The sequence below is a fragment of the Cinclus cinclus genome, chromosome 19, assembly GCF_963662255.1.
Source record: "Cinclus cinclus chromosome 19, bCinCin1.1, whole genome shotgun sequence".
Lineage (NCBI taxonomy): Eukaryota > Metazoa > Chordata > Aves > Passeriformes > Cinclidae > Cinclus > Cinclus cinclus.
The window spans coordinates 1,991,775-2,005,658 of NC_085064.1; the positions used below are offsets into that span (position 1 = coordinate 1,991,775).

The following is a 13,884-nucleotide window of genomic DNA, read 5'->3' on the forward strand; positions in this document are numbered from 1 at the left end:
ACAACACTCTGACTGGGACCAACACACTGCCTTGACCTTCCCCTGAGATCCTCCAAAAAAAACCAGAGGAGCAGCTTCGGCCTAAAAAAAAAAAAAAAAAAAAAAAAGGCACTTCCATTACTTCTTTAGCCAGAAGATGCCCTTCCTCAAATCCTGCTACGTCTGCAACGCTCCGGCAGCTGCAGAGGCAAAAATCCCTCCTGGAAGCAAAGCACGCGCCTCCCTCTGCTATTTTCTCTCATTTTGCCCTTTTTATCTGCCAAGCTGGAATGAAACTTTAAACCCTGCTCAAATCCCGTTAGTTGCTATCTGGGTAACTCTATCACCTTTATCTTCCTGGGGCTCTCCCAGGGTACGTTTCAATTCCAAGCCACCGCTCAGGCTGACACAAGGTGCTGATTCTTAATTAGCAGCCGCTGACCTTGGCTTTGCTTGATTCTCTTTCCTGTCACTTTCCCAACATACTAATTATCTCAGGAACACTGAGTTTTACAGCATCTCTTAGCCAAGTGTTTGCTTTTCCCCCTCTTGTCAGCTGAGCACTGGCTGCTGAGTCCTGGAAACCCAGGGCCAAGTGGGAAACAGAGTTAATGTGAATTTGGGTGACTTGGGCTGATCTACAGAATTCACTAGAATTTAAAATGAGGCAAGATTCCATGACAGGACCCAACACAAAGCCAGAAAAGAGCTCCTGGAAATATTTGCTGCTGTTATTGTTCTCTATGAAGCATCTGCAGCTCAACAACTGGGACAAGGACCCCTTGTCTCCAAAGTGGAAAGGAAAGCTGCTGAAGTGCCAGAGAACTCCATTATGCACAGCACCCAAAGCTGAGGAGCAACACTGCAGAATCTGGCCTTGCAACTGAGCAGTGAAAGAGGGGAGAGCCAGGACACCCAGCAGCATCCCACAGCTCAGGATTCTCCCTGTCCCTGCAGGTCTGGGCTGCAGAGCAATCCAGCCAGCGTGGCCCTGGGATGTGGCAAGGGTCAAAACTCCCCCAGGCCACGTCCTTGGGCAAGTTCCTCTGCAGGGGCTGCTCTGGGCAGCTCTGTGAGCTGGGGGAAAGGTGCCTCAGCCTTGGGTCACTTCCTGCGACATCCTGCATTTCTGGCCCAGGGCCATAGCCCAGACCTTCACTTCTTCCCTTCCCTCCACATGGAAAAGCCACATTGCCTCTGGATCCCACTTCTGCTATCTCTGCCTTAAGTACTTCAGCAGCCAGCACTCAGAAGACACAAATGGAATTCAAATACTTGTGGAATCCCTCCGGGGGCCTCACTCACCCACATACAAGGTCCTGAATAAAATGCAATAACTAAGGTCAATAAAACTCCCTGTTTCTGAGGAGCAGAGATCAGCAGGGGGTTGTTTTCAGTTAGGGCCCCGGGCAGTGGAAGAAAATAAGATGCTTTATTTCATTACATCAGAGTCGAGAGGGGAAGGAAGAGGTCTACACTCAAAATTAAGGGCTGTGGCAGTGTTCTCCAGGCTTGTTCCCATGTTTATTTTAAGGCTTTTTGCTCCAGACTGGATGGATCTGAACCTGTGCGACCCCAGTCGCTGCACATATGCTGATAAAGAAGAGCAATTCATAAATAAATAAATTCAGGGCTGCACTGGTCTCCATTCTGCACATAAACCAGCCTGTGCTATTGCAAGTTCCAAGGCAGCTCCTCCCGGTGCAGGCAGGAGCCAGCAGCCCCAGCCCCGAGGGGTTCCATGTGCCTGGGGGTGGCACTGGCAGTGCCTGGCCCTGCTGCTCTGAGCCCAGGAGGCAGAAGGATGAAGCCAGCTGGGTGCCTGGCAGGGCTGTGGTGGGAGCAGGAGCACTTCCAAGGGAGCTGACAAGCAACACAAGCCTTGTAGGATGTGTCCTGTCCAAAGCCAGGAAGGATTCTGCACTTTGCCATCCCAGGAAGGGTCTCCCAGCTCAGCCTCTGTGGGATGTGCCCAGAGCTGGAGCACGTGGGGTGCCAGGGAGCTGAGGAGACCCAGGGACTCCCCGTGCTGGTCAGGCCCTCTGGGCTGGAGCTGAGCATTCCTGGTACCGTAACCGACTGATGGGCAGATTGACTTTGAAATAATAAGGTTCTCCAAATCACAAGCCTGATTAATAGGATTGACTTAACCTTAAGAGGATTGAATTGATAAAGGTAATAAGATTATTGCTTATTTCAAAGACTAGCTCAGAGTCCAGCTGGGCCCTTATGCAAAGGTGAAAAACACCAGTGGTCGGCAGGGCTGTAGGGTTCAGGTGGAGGAGCACTGGACACACCCACAGGGGAGGGAACTGCGGCACAGGCGGCAGGAGGAGGGAAAGGAGAGGGGCAGAGGGGCAGCAGCTGGGTCCTGGACAGAGATGGTGTGAAACCAAGGGCCCCAGCCCCAAGTTCTCGACTCTTCCATCACACAGTTCCTCTGAGGATCTGCTCCAGACAGTTCTCTGCCAGAAAACAGAGTGATGTTCCCTCCTTTGATCCCCGAAACTCATCCATGGCACTTTTGGCCTTTTCTAATTCTCCCTGGGAAAAGGTGGTGAATGGCACTGTGAGGGTTAACTCACAGCAATCTGTGTCCATCACCTTGCTCAGGGAAATCAGCAAACCTGAGGGACAGAGCACTAACACACCGAGTGACCGCTCATGTCCCAGCCCCCGAGCCCAGCAGCCGCTTTTGCACAGCCCTGCCTGCAGGTCCCAGAGCCCGGACCCAGCCCTGCCTCTGCCACTGGAACGTGCGGTTCCAGCAGATCCACACGGGGGGAGCAGCCACATCTGCTCAGCCGAGGCACATCCTCACAGCACAAACAAACAGGGACACATGTTTATTCCTCACTCCATTCCCAACACCATAAATATTTATTTCCACTGAGCAGCTGGTTAGTTAGAGCTTTGTCTACTGCTGGGTTTGGTCTACCAGTGCTCTGGACAAGAGAAGTTTTTTGTATATTTATGGTCATGAACTGAGGTCTGGGAGCTCTAAGACAGCCCTGAAACAAATCTAAGCATGGGAAATATTCTGGAAACATCAGAAGTCCTTTGGGAAGGATGCAGCCACCTATCCACAACCACATCACAGGGACCACACCAAGCCCTGTAAGGCAGGACTGAGCACTCCTGGTAACTCCAACCCTGGCAGCAGAACTGCTTTACGACTTTATGTCTTTTGTCTGTGGGTTGCAAAACATGTGAAAATCTTCAGGCTCTCCAAATCCTTACAGGGAATAAACACTTTATCAGTGCTCTCACTAGGAAGGTGAAAACAGGTAACAAGTGAAGGACTGAGCTGAGAGGCCACGTCTCTGTTGCAACCACCAAATATCCCCCTGTCAGCCCTTCCTGCCATAAGAGAGAGGGAACATCTGAGAGCTGATGGAGCACTAATGTCTGTCAGGTTTTCCACCGGGCTGGGGCAGCTCTCTCCCTCCCTGAGTGCCTGCACTCAGAACCTTATCAAAACCTTCTTCCCTTCCCTTCCCCTCCACCCACTGCCTCGGCAGCTGCTCAGGGCTTCCCAGGCGCCCCGTGCACACCAACCCAGCGCTGCAGGGATGAAGTTCTTCCCTTTCCCACACACAGATCAAGGGAAGCAAGGACTTTGACTCCAGAGGGGACTCTCTGCTTTCATGCTCCACCTCTTAACCTGCTGTGATACAGCCAGGCAGCCCAGGAAAAAGCAGAGATTTAGGGAAAAAAAAAAATCACCTACAGTCCTTGTTCCCCTTCCACCTGCAGCCCCAGGTGTCCTACTCCCCTGGCAGAAGAGGCTCTGGGTTTTAGCAGCTCCAGGTAACCACAGCTGGCTGGCAGAGTGTCCCTTGGTATGGGGTGTCTGTGGGTAAGGATGGCCCTGCCTCCACAGGGACACAGGGACCTGGCTGTGTCTGGCACGTGGCACATCACACCTCTCCTGTCCCGAGCCCTGGGCAGACACACGGGCCCATCCCGGCCTCATTAAGGGATTACTCCGTATTTACAGCAAATCGCTGCAGGAAAACAGGGCCCGACACAGCCCAACAGCAATTAGCTGCTAACGAGTGTTCCAAGATAATCTACCGGGCACTTGTTTTGCAGTCCCTAATTGCTGCTTTAGGTCAGCTACAGCAGCCGAGAGCCACAGAACCCCTTCATCAGTGGTTGCCGATGGCCTCGGCTGCAGGGCTCACTGGGAAGGCTCCTGGTGATGCACAAGGATGAAGAACCCACCTCCAGCCCGGGCAAGCTTCTGAGAGTCAGGAGGGGACAGAGGCCTGGAGAAGAGGGGTCCCTGCCCTGCTGTCCTTGCACTCAGAGAGGGTCAGGGAGGTGGGGCAGCCACAGGGAGCTCTCCTGCAGGGCACTGGGGTGCATCCACGTACCCCCAAGCAGGGATGAGGGGCTGCTTTCTCCTCTCATTCATCATTTTCTACCTTCCTGCTTTTCCCTCTCCCAGCTATAGTCCAGCCCAGGATGCACCACCTGGTTCCCATGCTCCAATAACTCCTGTTGCTCTGACAGCTCCCCAAACCCTGTGCTAATGCTGATGGCAGATGACAGGCAGGGAAAGCAGAAGCTCCATTTTAGGGAAAAAGTCATCAAGCCTGTTTACTGTTTGCTGTGTCCCCTGTGTAGAGCCTCTGGGATCTCGAGCGCTGATGCAGACACATGTCTGGAAACACACTTGATCTCTCTGGAGCCTCTCCAGTACAGAAAGGCAGAGGAAAAAGGCTGAAGCAATGACAACCACTCTCAGCCATGACTACACACGATCCAGGATGACACTTGAAGCCTTTTGCACCAGAACCGTGTAAGCTGTGGACAGTTGTTTCATGGCAACGTTATTGCCACAAAGCCCTGGCATTAGAGCTGCAGGAGCCACAGCGAGGGGCAGCAGAGCCTCTGGTGCAAGCACAAGGCAGGGCTGTGCCCAGGAACCATGGGCTGACAGCCCTGGAGCCCTGGAACAAGGAGTGAGCAGATACAGCAACCACAGCCCCTTGTGCAGCCCCAGTGTCATTCCACACAGCCCCAAGGCCCTTCCCTGCACTCCTGGGATCAGGAGGCTTTAACAGAGCTATTTTCTCTGCTGCTGTAACAGCAGGGCCTTGCTCCCAATCCTCTCAGCGAGCTTTGCCTGCCTTGAACTAGATCAGGAGGCCAAGCCACTTCTCTGTCCAACAGATGGCAACTAAACCTAATCCATGAGCCCAGCCACCGGCCCCGGCAGCAGCAGCAGCCACCAAGGAAGCAGAGCCTTGTGAGTGTCCCTCAGGTGAGGAGCTCGTGTCTCCTCAGCACTGCAAAAGCTTTGGACATCTTGCCCTTCCCCAGTTCTCCCCTGCAGAGTGCAGCGAGATGGTAACAGGAAAACAGTGATGCTTTAATTCCTGCAGCCCCGACACTGGCACTGCCCACTGCGGCTGTGCCAGGCCACCAGGGATGGAGAATGCTCTGCAGTGGGGTCACTCCCTGCCCTGTGTGCTGGGCACCTCAGGAAGGAAGGGCATTCCAGCCCTGCCCATCCTGCCTGCTCCCTCATGGATCACAACCAGGAGTAACTCTCACTCTCTGCCTCTTCCTGGCCTGCTTCTTCCCCAGACCAGGCAGGGCATTCCCAGCCAGGAAGGCGGCTCAAAGTGGTCCACAAAGGCTGAACTTCCACCTTGTGCAAGTCAATGGCATCAACCCCCAACGAACACTGCCATGGGAGCCCCCCTGGACCCCCTTCCAAAAGCAGTAGGACAGACCCTGAAGACCAAGATCTGATCCAAAGACATGCATGCCTGCAGGTCTGGAATTCTGGAGAGGCTGCTCACAGCTTCCACTGTGCAGGGTGCTCAGCGCAGAGGGAGCAGAGCACAGAACCTGCTGAGTTCCCCAGGAACACCCAGCACACACAGCCTGCTCAGCTCAGGCCAGCACTGCTTACATTCCATCCTGGAAAACTACCTTCTTGCTTACTTTCACAACTCTGACTGTTTATACAGAAAGAGCCTGGCCCCTGAGCCTCCAGAAGAAGAGTGAGGGAAAGTGGCTCAGTTGCTGTCTCGTGGTCCCACCAACCTCTCTGCTAATTAAGCAACTCGTGCTGTGTGTGCTACCAACTTGTTTGCAATCAAAAGAAAAACAGAACATATTAACAATGGCCCGAAGCCCAGCTGAGGAGTTTTCCCAAGCCAGCCCTAGAGTCTGCTCCCCACGGTGTCTGGGGGGACACTACCCATGGCAGAGGGTCCTACCTTGGCCTTGCCCGTGCTCTGCAGGATGTGCACCAGCGCCGACGCCATCTCCTCCTTGTTCTTCACGCTCAGCGAGGGCTCCAGCACCGAGCACAGCACCATGTAATTGTTGGTGATGTACTCAGCAAACTCCTTGTACATCTCCATGGGAAGGATGCTCATGCTCTGGTAGCGGGATTTGATGCGGATCATGGGCCCTGGGGACTTGCCCTTGCTGGGGTTGGGGCTCACCACTGGGTACCACTTCTCCACGAACTGCCGGCCCGTCACCGAGCTCACGGGGATGTTCACCTGCCCGATGAAGTTGGTCTTGTCCTTCTTCTTCTTCTTGTCAGTCTCTTTGTATAAGTGCACAGTAATGTTTTTGAGCGATGGGAGGTTATTAAATTCAAAGTGCTCCCCCCAAAAGACATTATCAGTTTTCAATTTACAGGTAGTTCGTGCATAAAGAACGTCATCCAAGCATAATTCACACAAGTACTTTTTCTTAGCTGGCAGGTCCTTGGCTTCAATAATCCATAACTTTAACATATTCTCTACCCTTCTGCTGTTGTCCTGAAAAGAAGATGCAAAGAAAAAAGGTCAGTAAAAAAACCCCACAGAGCCAAGTGCAACAAAACTGGAGGTATAAATTAATTATTTCGGATGTGCTAAATGAGCAGAGGCTTAATTACACTTTATTTTAAGGAAATACTGGCTCTCAAGAATTTGCATAATAACACTACTTATGTTAATTTTCCAAAATATCATCGTGCTCTCCATGTCTGTTGGTGCCAATTAATATAAGGAACAAGGGAGATAAAACCCCTCCAAAATAATAAATGTACCATTTCCTATTCCCTGCCAAGAGGGCCTCTGAAGAATCCAAAAGACCCTCACTGGTCCTGAATGGTTTGTGCAGAGCAGAAGGTGTTACAGCTATCTCGCAGCCTCCTTTTGTTTTTCAGTAGAGCTGCTTTACAGCAGCACTGAGCTCATGCTATTTCCTGCACCACAAAGGGACCTGAATGCACACCCAGGGATCACCTCATCCATGTGGGAATGCTACCACCAATGGCAGGGAAAAAACTGCAATACCTCACCATACTTTAGGGCAGAAGTCCAGAGCACCCAAGTTAAACACTGAGAGGAATCATGGGAGAGGGCATCCCATGGGACAATCACAACAATTCAGAGACAGAAATCTGCCTTGGATATCTTTTAAACAATAACAGAGCCAAGAATACTGTGGATCTTTCAGAGCTCCCTCGTGATGCTGACCTCATCCTGGAGGAACATCCAGGGGTATTTGCTGCAGGAGTGACTCCAAAGATAAAACACTGGCAGCTGCACCACTGCTGGGATTCTGCAAACCCTGTTTGGTTTGGAAGCCCCTCACAGAAACAGCAGCCACAGCTTACTCTGCTCAGCCCAGGAGTCTGGGCAGGAACATTTCTGCTGGAAAGTCCACAATGCGGTACTGTAGGTTCAGGAAGTACACACAGGAACTGCACAAGAACACTGAATTCCTGACAGAAATATCAAGTCAGATACTGAGAGTTTATTGTCTGTGAACTTAAACAAAGATGGAAAGTCACCCATCAGTTACTGCAGGTTTTGAGATGACCGAAACACTTCCAAATGGATTTCCACTCAACACTGCACCTTGAGGCCACAGTGACATGCCCAGTCCCAACTCACATTCCCAGGAGTTCTCTCATGCTAAGTGTGGGTACACAAACTTTGAACAGCCCTCTCAGGCCAGGATCACCAGGAAAAGCCTTTGGAAAGAACTGGAGCCACTGAACTCCACTAGAGGAACACGCTGCCAGAGGCAGAAGGCCACCTCTCCCCTCCACTGCTCATACTCTGATATTACAGGAAATCTTTCATTCTGACATTTGGCACTGTACTGGGAACAAACTCTGAGACACAGGGCCCCTTTAGAACCCACCAGGCCTGGACTGAATTAGTGTGCACAGTGAGGAGGAGTTCACAGGATCCCATCATTTGTGTCTTCTCTGACCAGCAGAAGACCTGGTTGAGCTCATCAGCTGTGGAATCCCGTATTAATCCTGACCAATCTTTGCAGCCAACTCCAGCACAGTGGGGAAGAAGCAGCTGTAAGTTTTATTTTAGGATGTACTTAAGTCTTAGTGGGCCATAAAAATGCATATTGGATATCCTTGTGCTCTACTGAAGAGAAGGATTTGTTCCTGTAAATCCCAGGAGATGACTTTGCACCTCGGCTGGCTGGGGAAGGGAAAGCTACACTCCACTGTTGCCTCTGAAAATGGACATCTGAGCTCCTCATCACTAGAGCAGACTCTGTCAGGAGCTGACACATGAACCCTTCAGACTGTTCAGCCTTGTGACTTCGCTGGCAGCTACCTGACATCTGTCCCACAGCTTCTGGGAGGTGAAAGTCCTATGGAAGTGGCAAGTACCATCAGTAACAGCAACAGTGAGGATTCTTCAGGCCTGATCAATTCTTAGCAAGAGCTGAAGCAGCATGTGCTGAGAAGAGAGGGGAAGGAATAATTGGCGCTTGTCTGTAAATATAATTGTGGAAGAAAGCAATATGGAAAAAGGCTGACCCAGAGTTTCACTTACTCCAATGACAATACTTCCCCTGCTGCTCCCATGCACTGGGCTATAAAATGTAATAACAAGGAACTGAACTAGAGCAGAGGCAATTCCTCACAGGCACTACCTTGTTGGGGTGCACGGCACGCCGCAGGTTCTCCATCCATTTATCTCGCTCTGCTGCCGACCGACACGAGAAGCACTTACTTCCTGATGAAGTCGTCACCTACAGGGAAAGGAACAGGATTATGTCTTGACCAGCACACTGCAGAGTGTGGTTGGGGGAAGAGGGGGGCTTAGGGAAGATGCTAGTGGATTTTTTTTTTTTTTTAAGTAAACAGCTTTACCCAAGCATGAAGCAACAGACCCTAAGGCTGGCGGAAAAACAGGACAACGCTGTATGTCACAGAAATAATCATAGAAGCAAATTCCAATTACTTCTCCTCTTCCACACCAGAAAACACTAGATAATGGGCCCCATGCATGTGATGTTTTAAACCACCAAGTTCCACAACTGAGAGAGTGCAAATCCTTAGATGAACTAAAGATAAATTGGAACTCTGAGTGGTTACTTGGCATTCCTCCAGGCTCAGCCCAAAGCCTGTGACAGTAACAACCCATTCCTTGTTTCCAGCAGCACATTGGGCTCGAGAAAGGCTGCTTTCCCACCTTTGTGTCCTGTGGGTCCTGCAGCCCTCGCTGTGAAGATCTTGGGGACAAGTCTGCACACCCCACTCCTGGCCGTGGTACAGCTCATACCAGCTCATGGCCCAGCCAGGACACTCTGAGCTCACAGCACTCATCCCCAGCTGGGGAGAACCAGGGGGGCTTCCCAACCTCAACATGGCTGGAAGTGCTGCTGAGCTCTCCTCTCACGCTTCCAAGTTCACCCCAAGGGGTTTTCTGCAGTATTTGTGTGACTTTCTCTGGCCATTGGGAGTTCATAGCCAGGGTTTAAGAAACACACTCATAGCAGTGACATTTCCAGAGATGCAAGTTCCCCTTATGGCTCATCACATTCCTGCTATTCCAAGGAAACTCAATCCTGCTGATCCCATGGAATCATGGGCTACCACTGTCTGGCAGCCCAGAATGACAGGCACCAAATTTCCTTCCCATGCCAAACTTCCTTGGCATCAAAGCCAAGAGGTCCCTGCACCTGCTCCTCACATAGACATGTTCCCCAAGCTGCCATCTCCTCCACACATGCTGGTCCTGACCACCAGCAACGTGGCTCCAGCTCTCTGCCCTTTGCATTTGCTTTTGTCCAGCGACATTCACCATGTTCAGCTCTGCTGGGAGGCTGAATGGACCTGGCTGGGACTTTAAATAACTCCCCTCGGAGCTTCATTTCCGCCAGCCTCAACCTGCAGTTATTTGTGAGCGCTTTATCATCTCCCAGTGTTTGTGTTTACACACTGTGCACTGGGTTATCAGCTTCTGGGAGACACAATCTCCTTTAATTTCATGTATCTCCCAGAAGCCCAACCTGTTCTTACAGCAGAGCTGGCACTCGCTAAGATTTGTCATTAGCAAACCTCAATGATAAGCTGAACACATCCCTTCCTTTGAACACAGACCGGGGCAGAACGAGGCCTGTTCTGTCTTTACATAAAAACGCGAAGAATCTTCCAACTCTTGATATTCCAGAGGTTTTCCCCTTCAGAAAGACACTCTCCCAGTCCTTGCACGCTTTTATACTCTGCCTGTAAAATACATTCTGTTGAGCATAAGCTCTCCTGTAGCTCCAAGAACAGACTCTGTAGTGGGATCTTTCCAGCATCCTTTCACCCTCCAGAGTATTTCTAGCTTCTTCAAAATCTCCCCTGACAAACCCCCCCCTGCCTCATCTCCTCTCCTCTGCTGCCAGTGCTCCTGTTCCTCCATCCCTGAGCCTTCCCCCATGGAGTTCTGATGGAACACAGGATAGTCACTGTATTTTCTTGCCACATTTAGGTAAACACATGAATTATCATTGCCAAATTCATCACTGAATTTTAACCAATTATAAATTAATCTTTCAAAACCTAAAAACCTGTAACTGTCCTACTGAAGTGAGAGAAGGGGAAAATCTGGTGTCAGATATGAAATGTGTCTTGGTCTGATGAGAGCTGAAGATCACATCTACCATGTGTGACCAAAAATGTAATTTTCCCCAGATCTGCAATCAGATCCCAGCTTTGAGTTCTGATTTAAATATCATATGGCATTAATGATCTTTATGAGATATTCATTATCTTTATAAAGAGAGTATTCTGGAATCATCAAGATTTTGGATATGCTGGAATACTGTTAATGTACAGGATACACCCAATTAATAAAACTCATTAATTTCTGAAATGTTACTTTTCCTATTCACCATCCCCAGTCCTTGGATGGGTGATCTGTTCAGACAAAATCTTGTCCTTTTTAAGACAGTCCTAAGGTACAAGGTGGCTTCACATGAAGGGACATGCATGGAGCAGCAGGGGATGGTAACTGAGCCAGTGAAGGTGCTTCAGTCCAAGTCCAGAGCCCTTCCCAGGGAGCAGCCAGGGCTCAGCTGCACCCCTGGCCCCGCAGCTGCTCCAGGCATCCAAAGGGCCACGCGAGCAATGGCCAACGTTTGCACAGCTGGATCAAATTCAGTGCTGCTAAATATAGCTCCACTAAATTCTCTGTTGCTGAGGCAAGGCCAGGATGAGGCAACAGGATCAGTTTTACTGGAGAAACCACAGTTTGTCTTTCCCTCAGCTGTGTCCTGGGACAGCTCAGGCACAACTGTGCAATGGGACAAGGCTTTGGTCTGCCAAGACCTAAGAGAGCCCCTCAGCCCTAATGGCCTGGCCTGGCCCAGGATCCCCCCAAAAACCAGGGCCAGGAATAGGCTCTGGGAGCCTGGGCCCTGAGCCTCTGGCACTGGCTGAGATGCCCACTGTGTATTTAGCACACGCAGCACGTGCAGTGGCACGGGATGACTTGCTGACTGAGGAGTCTTGCAAGGAGAAAGAAAATGATGCTGAGTAATTTTTTAAAAAAATTAAAAAAAAATCAATGAAGGAAACAAATACCGACTTCCAAGTATTCAGCAAGTGAGAAAAAAGCAAGTTTCACAAAACTAAGCAAGCAGAAAAAGCCAAAAACAGCCTGTGGAAAAGCCCTGCCCTGGTGCTGACTGTGCTCCCTGGAAGAGCTGAGGGGAGCAGGAGCACGTCTTAATGCAGGGTGGGAGAGAGAAGGGAGGAACAATTCCCTGCACCTTCCTCCACCAGCTGCCTCCCAACGAGCCACTTGGTTGTTTTCCACTGCAGATGGCTTTGGCACCTCTCGCTTTTGTCTCCGTCTGGGTGTGCTGCCAGTTCCTCTCCCAACCTGCTCTGCTCCATCTGCAGCCGTGTCAGATCTTCCTGGCCCCTTCCCCGAGGCTGCTCTGGGGCAGGAGCTGTGTCAGGTGAGCACTGATGGCCCTGGTCCAGCTCCCGAGGCACTGTCCCTGTCCCTGTCCGGCCACCCCAGAGCCGGCAGAAGGTGAAATCTGAGCAAGTCTGGCAGTGCCCAGCGACAGCTTCAGCTCTCAGCTGGAGGCAGCAGCTCTGCCTGTTCCCAACACATGTCCCGAGGGAGCAGGTCCACAACAGCCTCAACAGGCAGGGATGAGGCACCAGCACCAACTGCAGCACCTTCCCCATGCACTGCACAGCACACAGCTCAGCTCCCTCACCTCTGTGACCTGGCAGGGCCTTCTCACCTGGCATTTCTTGGTCCGGGCTGCTTTCCCAGGACATGCCCTGAGCTCCTTTGTGTCCATCAGGACACAACTGTGGGCTGTAGTAACTGCCCAACAGGGACCTCAGGAGATCTGCAAACTCATTCCAGGGCTGAGCTCACTCCCAGCTTGGAAGAGGCTCTCAGGAGACACGAGACCAAGGCATTGACACAAAACGCCATTTAGCTCTCACCTCGGTCCCTCCCACTGGAGTTTGTTGGTGAGCAGCTCACCAGTGACAAATCAATGTCCCTGTTGTTTCCTGGCATTCTTCCTCTCCTCTGCAGGGTTTGCAGAACAGCAATTAACACATTCTTTTTTTACAGTGTGACTTCTCTTTATCCAACTCACTTAACCCCAAAATTTTCTTCCTCCTTCCAAGTGCACGGCTTGTGTAATTTCCCTCTCACTCAGCTTCCTACAAGTTCTGTTCATATCCCTTCCTCTCCTCTTGTGGGCTGAACAGAATTGGTAAACAACTCCTGTATTATGGATGTCACATCTATTTTCCATCTAGCTTCATTTTATCTTTCTTGAGTGGAATGCAATAGAGGACACATAATTTACAAAACTGTTCCCCTCCTGACCCATTGCACTTGCTCAATTCCACAAAGAATGAGCAGCACTGCAAAATTTATACCTCAGCCAACAATACAGTTTATGTTTGAGGCTATTTTTTGTAAGACTGTTTTCATGTTACCCACTTATATTTTAATAAATACATCTTTTAACTCACTTATTTCAAAATGTGTCGTTTTCAGTAAAGAAAAAATGCCTTTATCTTTCCAGTCTGACTCCTCTTGAACACTGACATGTGTTCTCATCCAGCACTGCCCATCCAAGGGCAGCCTGCAGCCTCATCACCCCTACAGCACAATCCAAGCACAGCTACACCATTTATCTGCTTCTCTGTGTCCAAGCACAAGCAAGTGCTACGTGCTCATCACAGAAACACAAATATCCACCACCTTATTACTGTAAGAAAACCATTTCCCAGTTCTGTACCCAGCCACTGCCACAAGCAATAATACTTTGCCATCCACAATTCAGGACAAATGATTCCCAAGATATCCTGTACTGAATTATCCAGCTACAGCCTGGCTTGTACGTGTCCTACTCCCTCCTGCTAGCACAGACCTTACCACATGCCATAACAGATGTCAAAGTAATCTGAAATACTCACAGATTTTTCTATTTACCCAAACAAGGGAAGCTTCAGTTTTCTAGACAAAGTCCCCCACACTCCCACTGACAGCAGCAGGCTGGCTCTGTGACCACATGTAATGTCTTAGGGAACACTGAGTAGGGATTAGCACTTCCTGATATCTGTATGAACATAAACTGTAGGAGCATAAA

General features: G+C 50.4%; 1 protein-coding gene across 1 annotated transcript in view; it reads right to left on the bottom strand.

The window, feature by feature from the left end:
* The window catches only part of DAB2IP (DAB2 interacting protein), a 33,705-nt gene that overhangs the window by 19,394 nt on the left and 427 nt on the right, over positions 1-13,884 (bottom strand). The window contains exons 2-3 of the mRNA XM_062505555.1: positions 8,911-9,009; positions 6,219-6,773 (exon numbers count right to left, since the gene is read on the bottom strand). Coding sequence (XP_062361539.1) covers positions 6,219-6,773; positions 8,911-9,009 — 654 coding nt within the window. The remainder of the gene's footprint in view (positions 1-6,218; positions 6,774-8,910; positions 9,010-13,884) is intronic.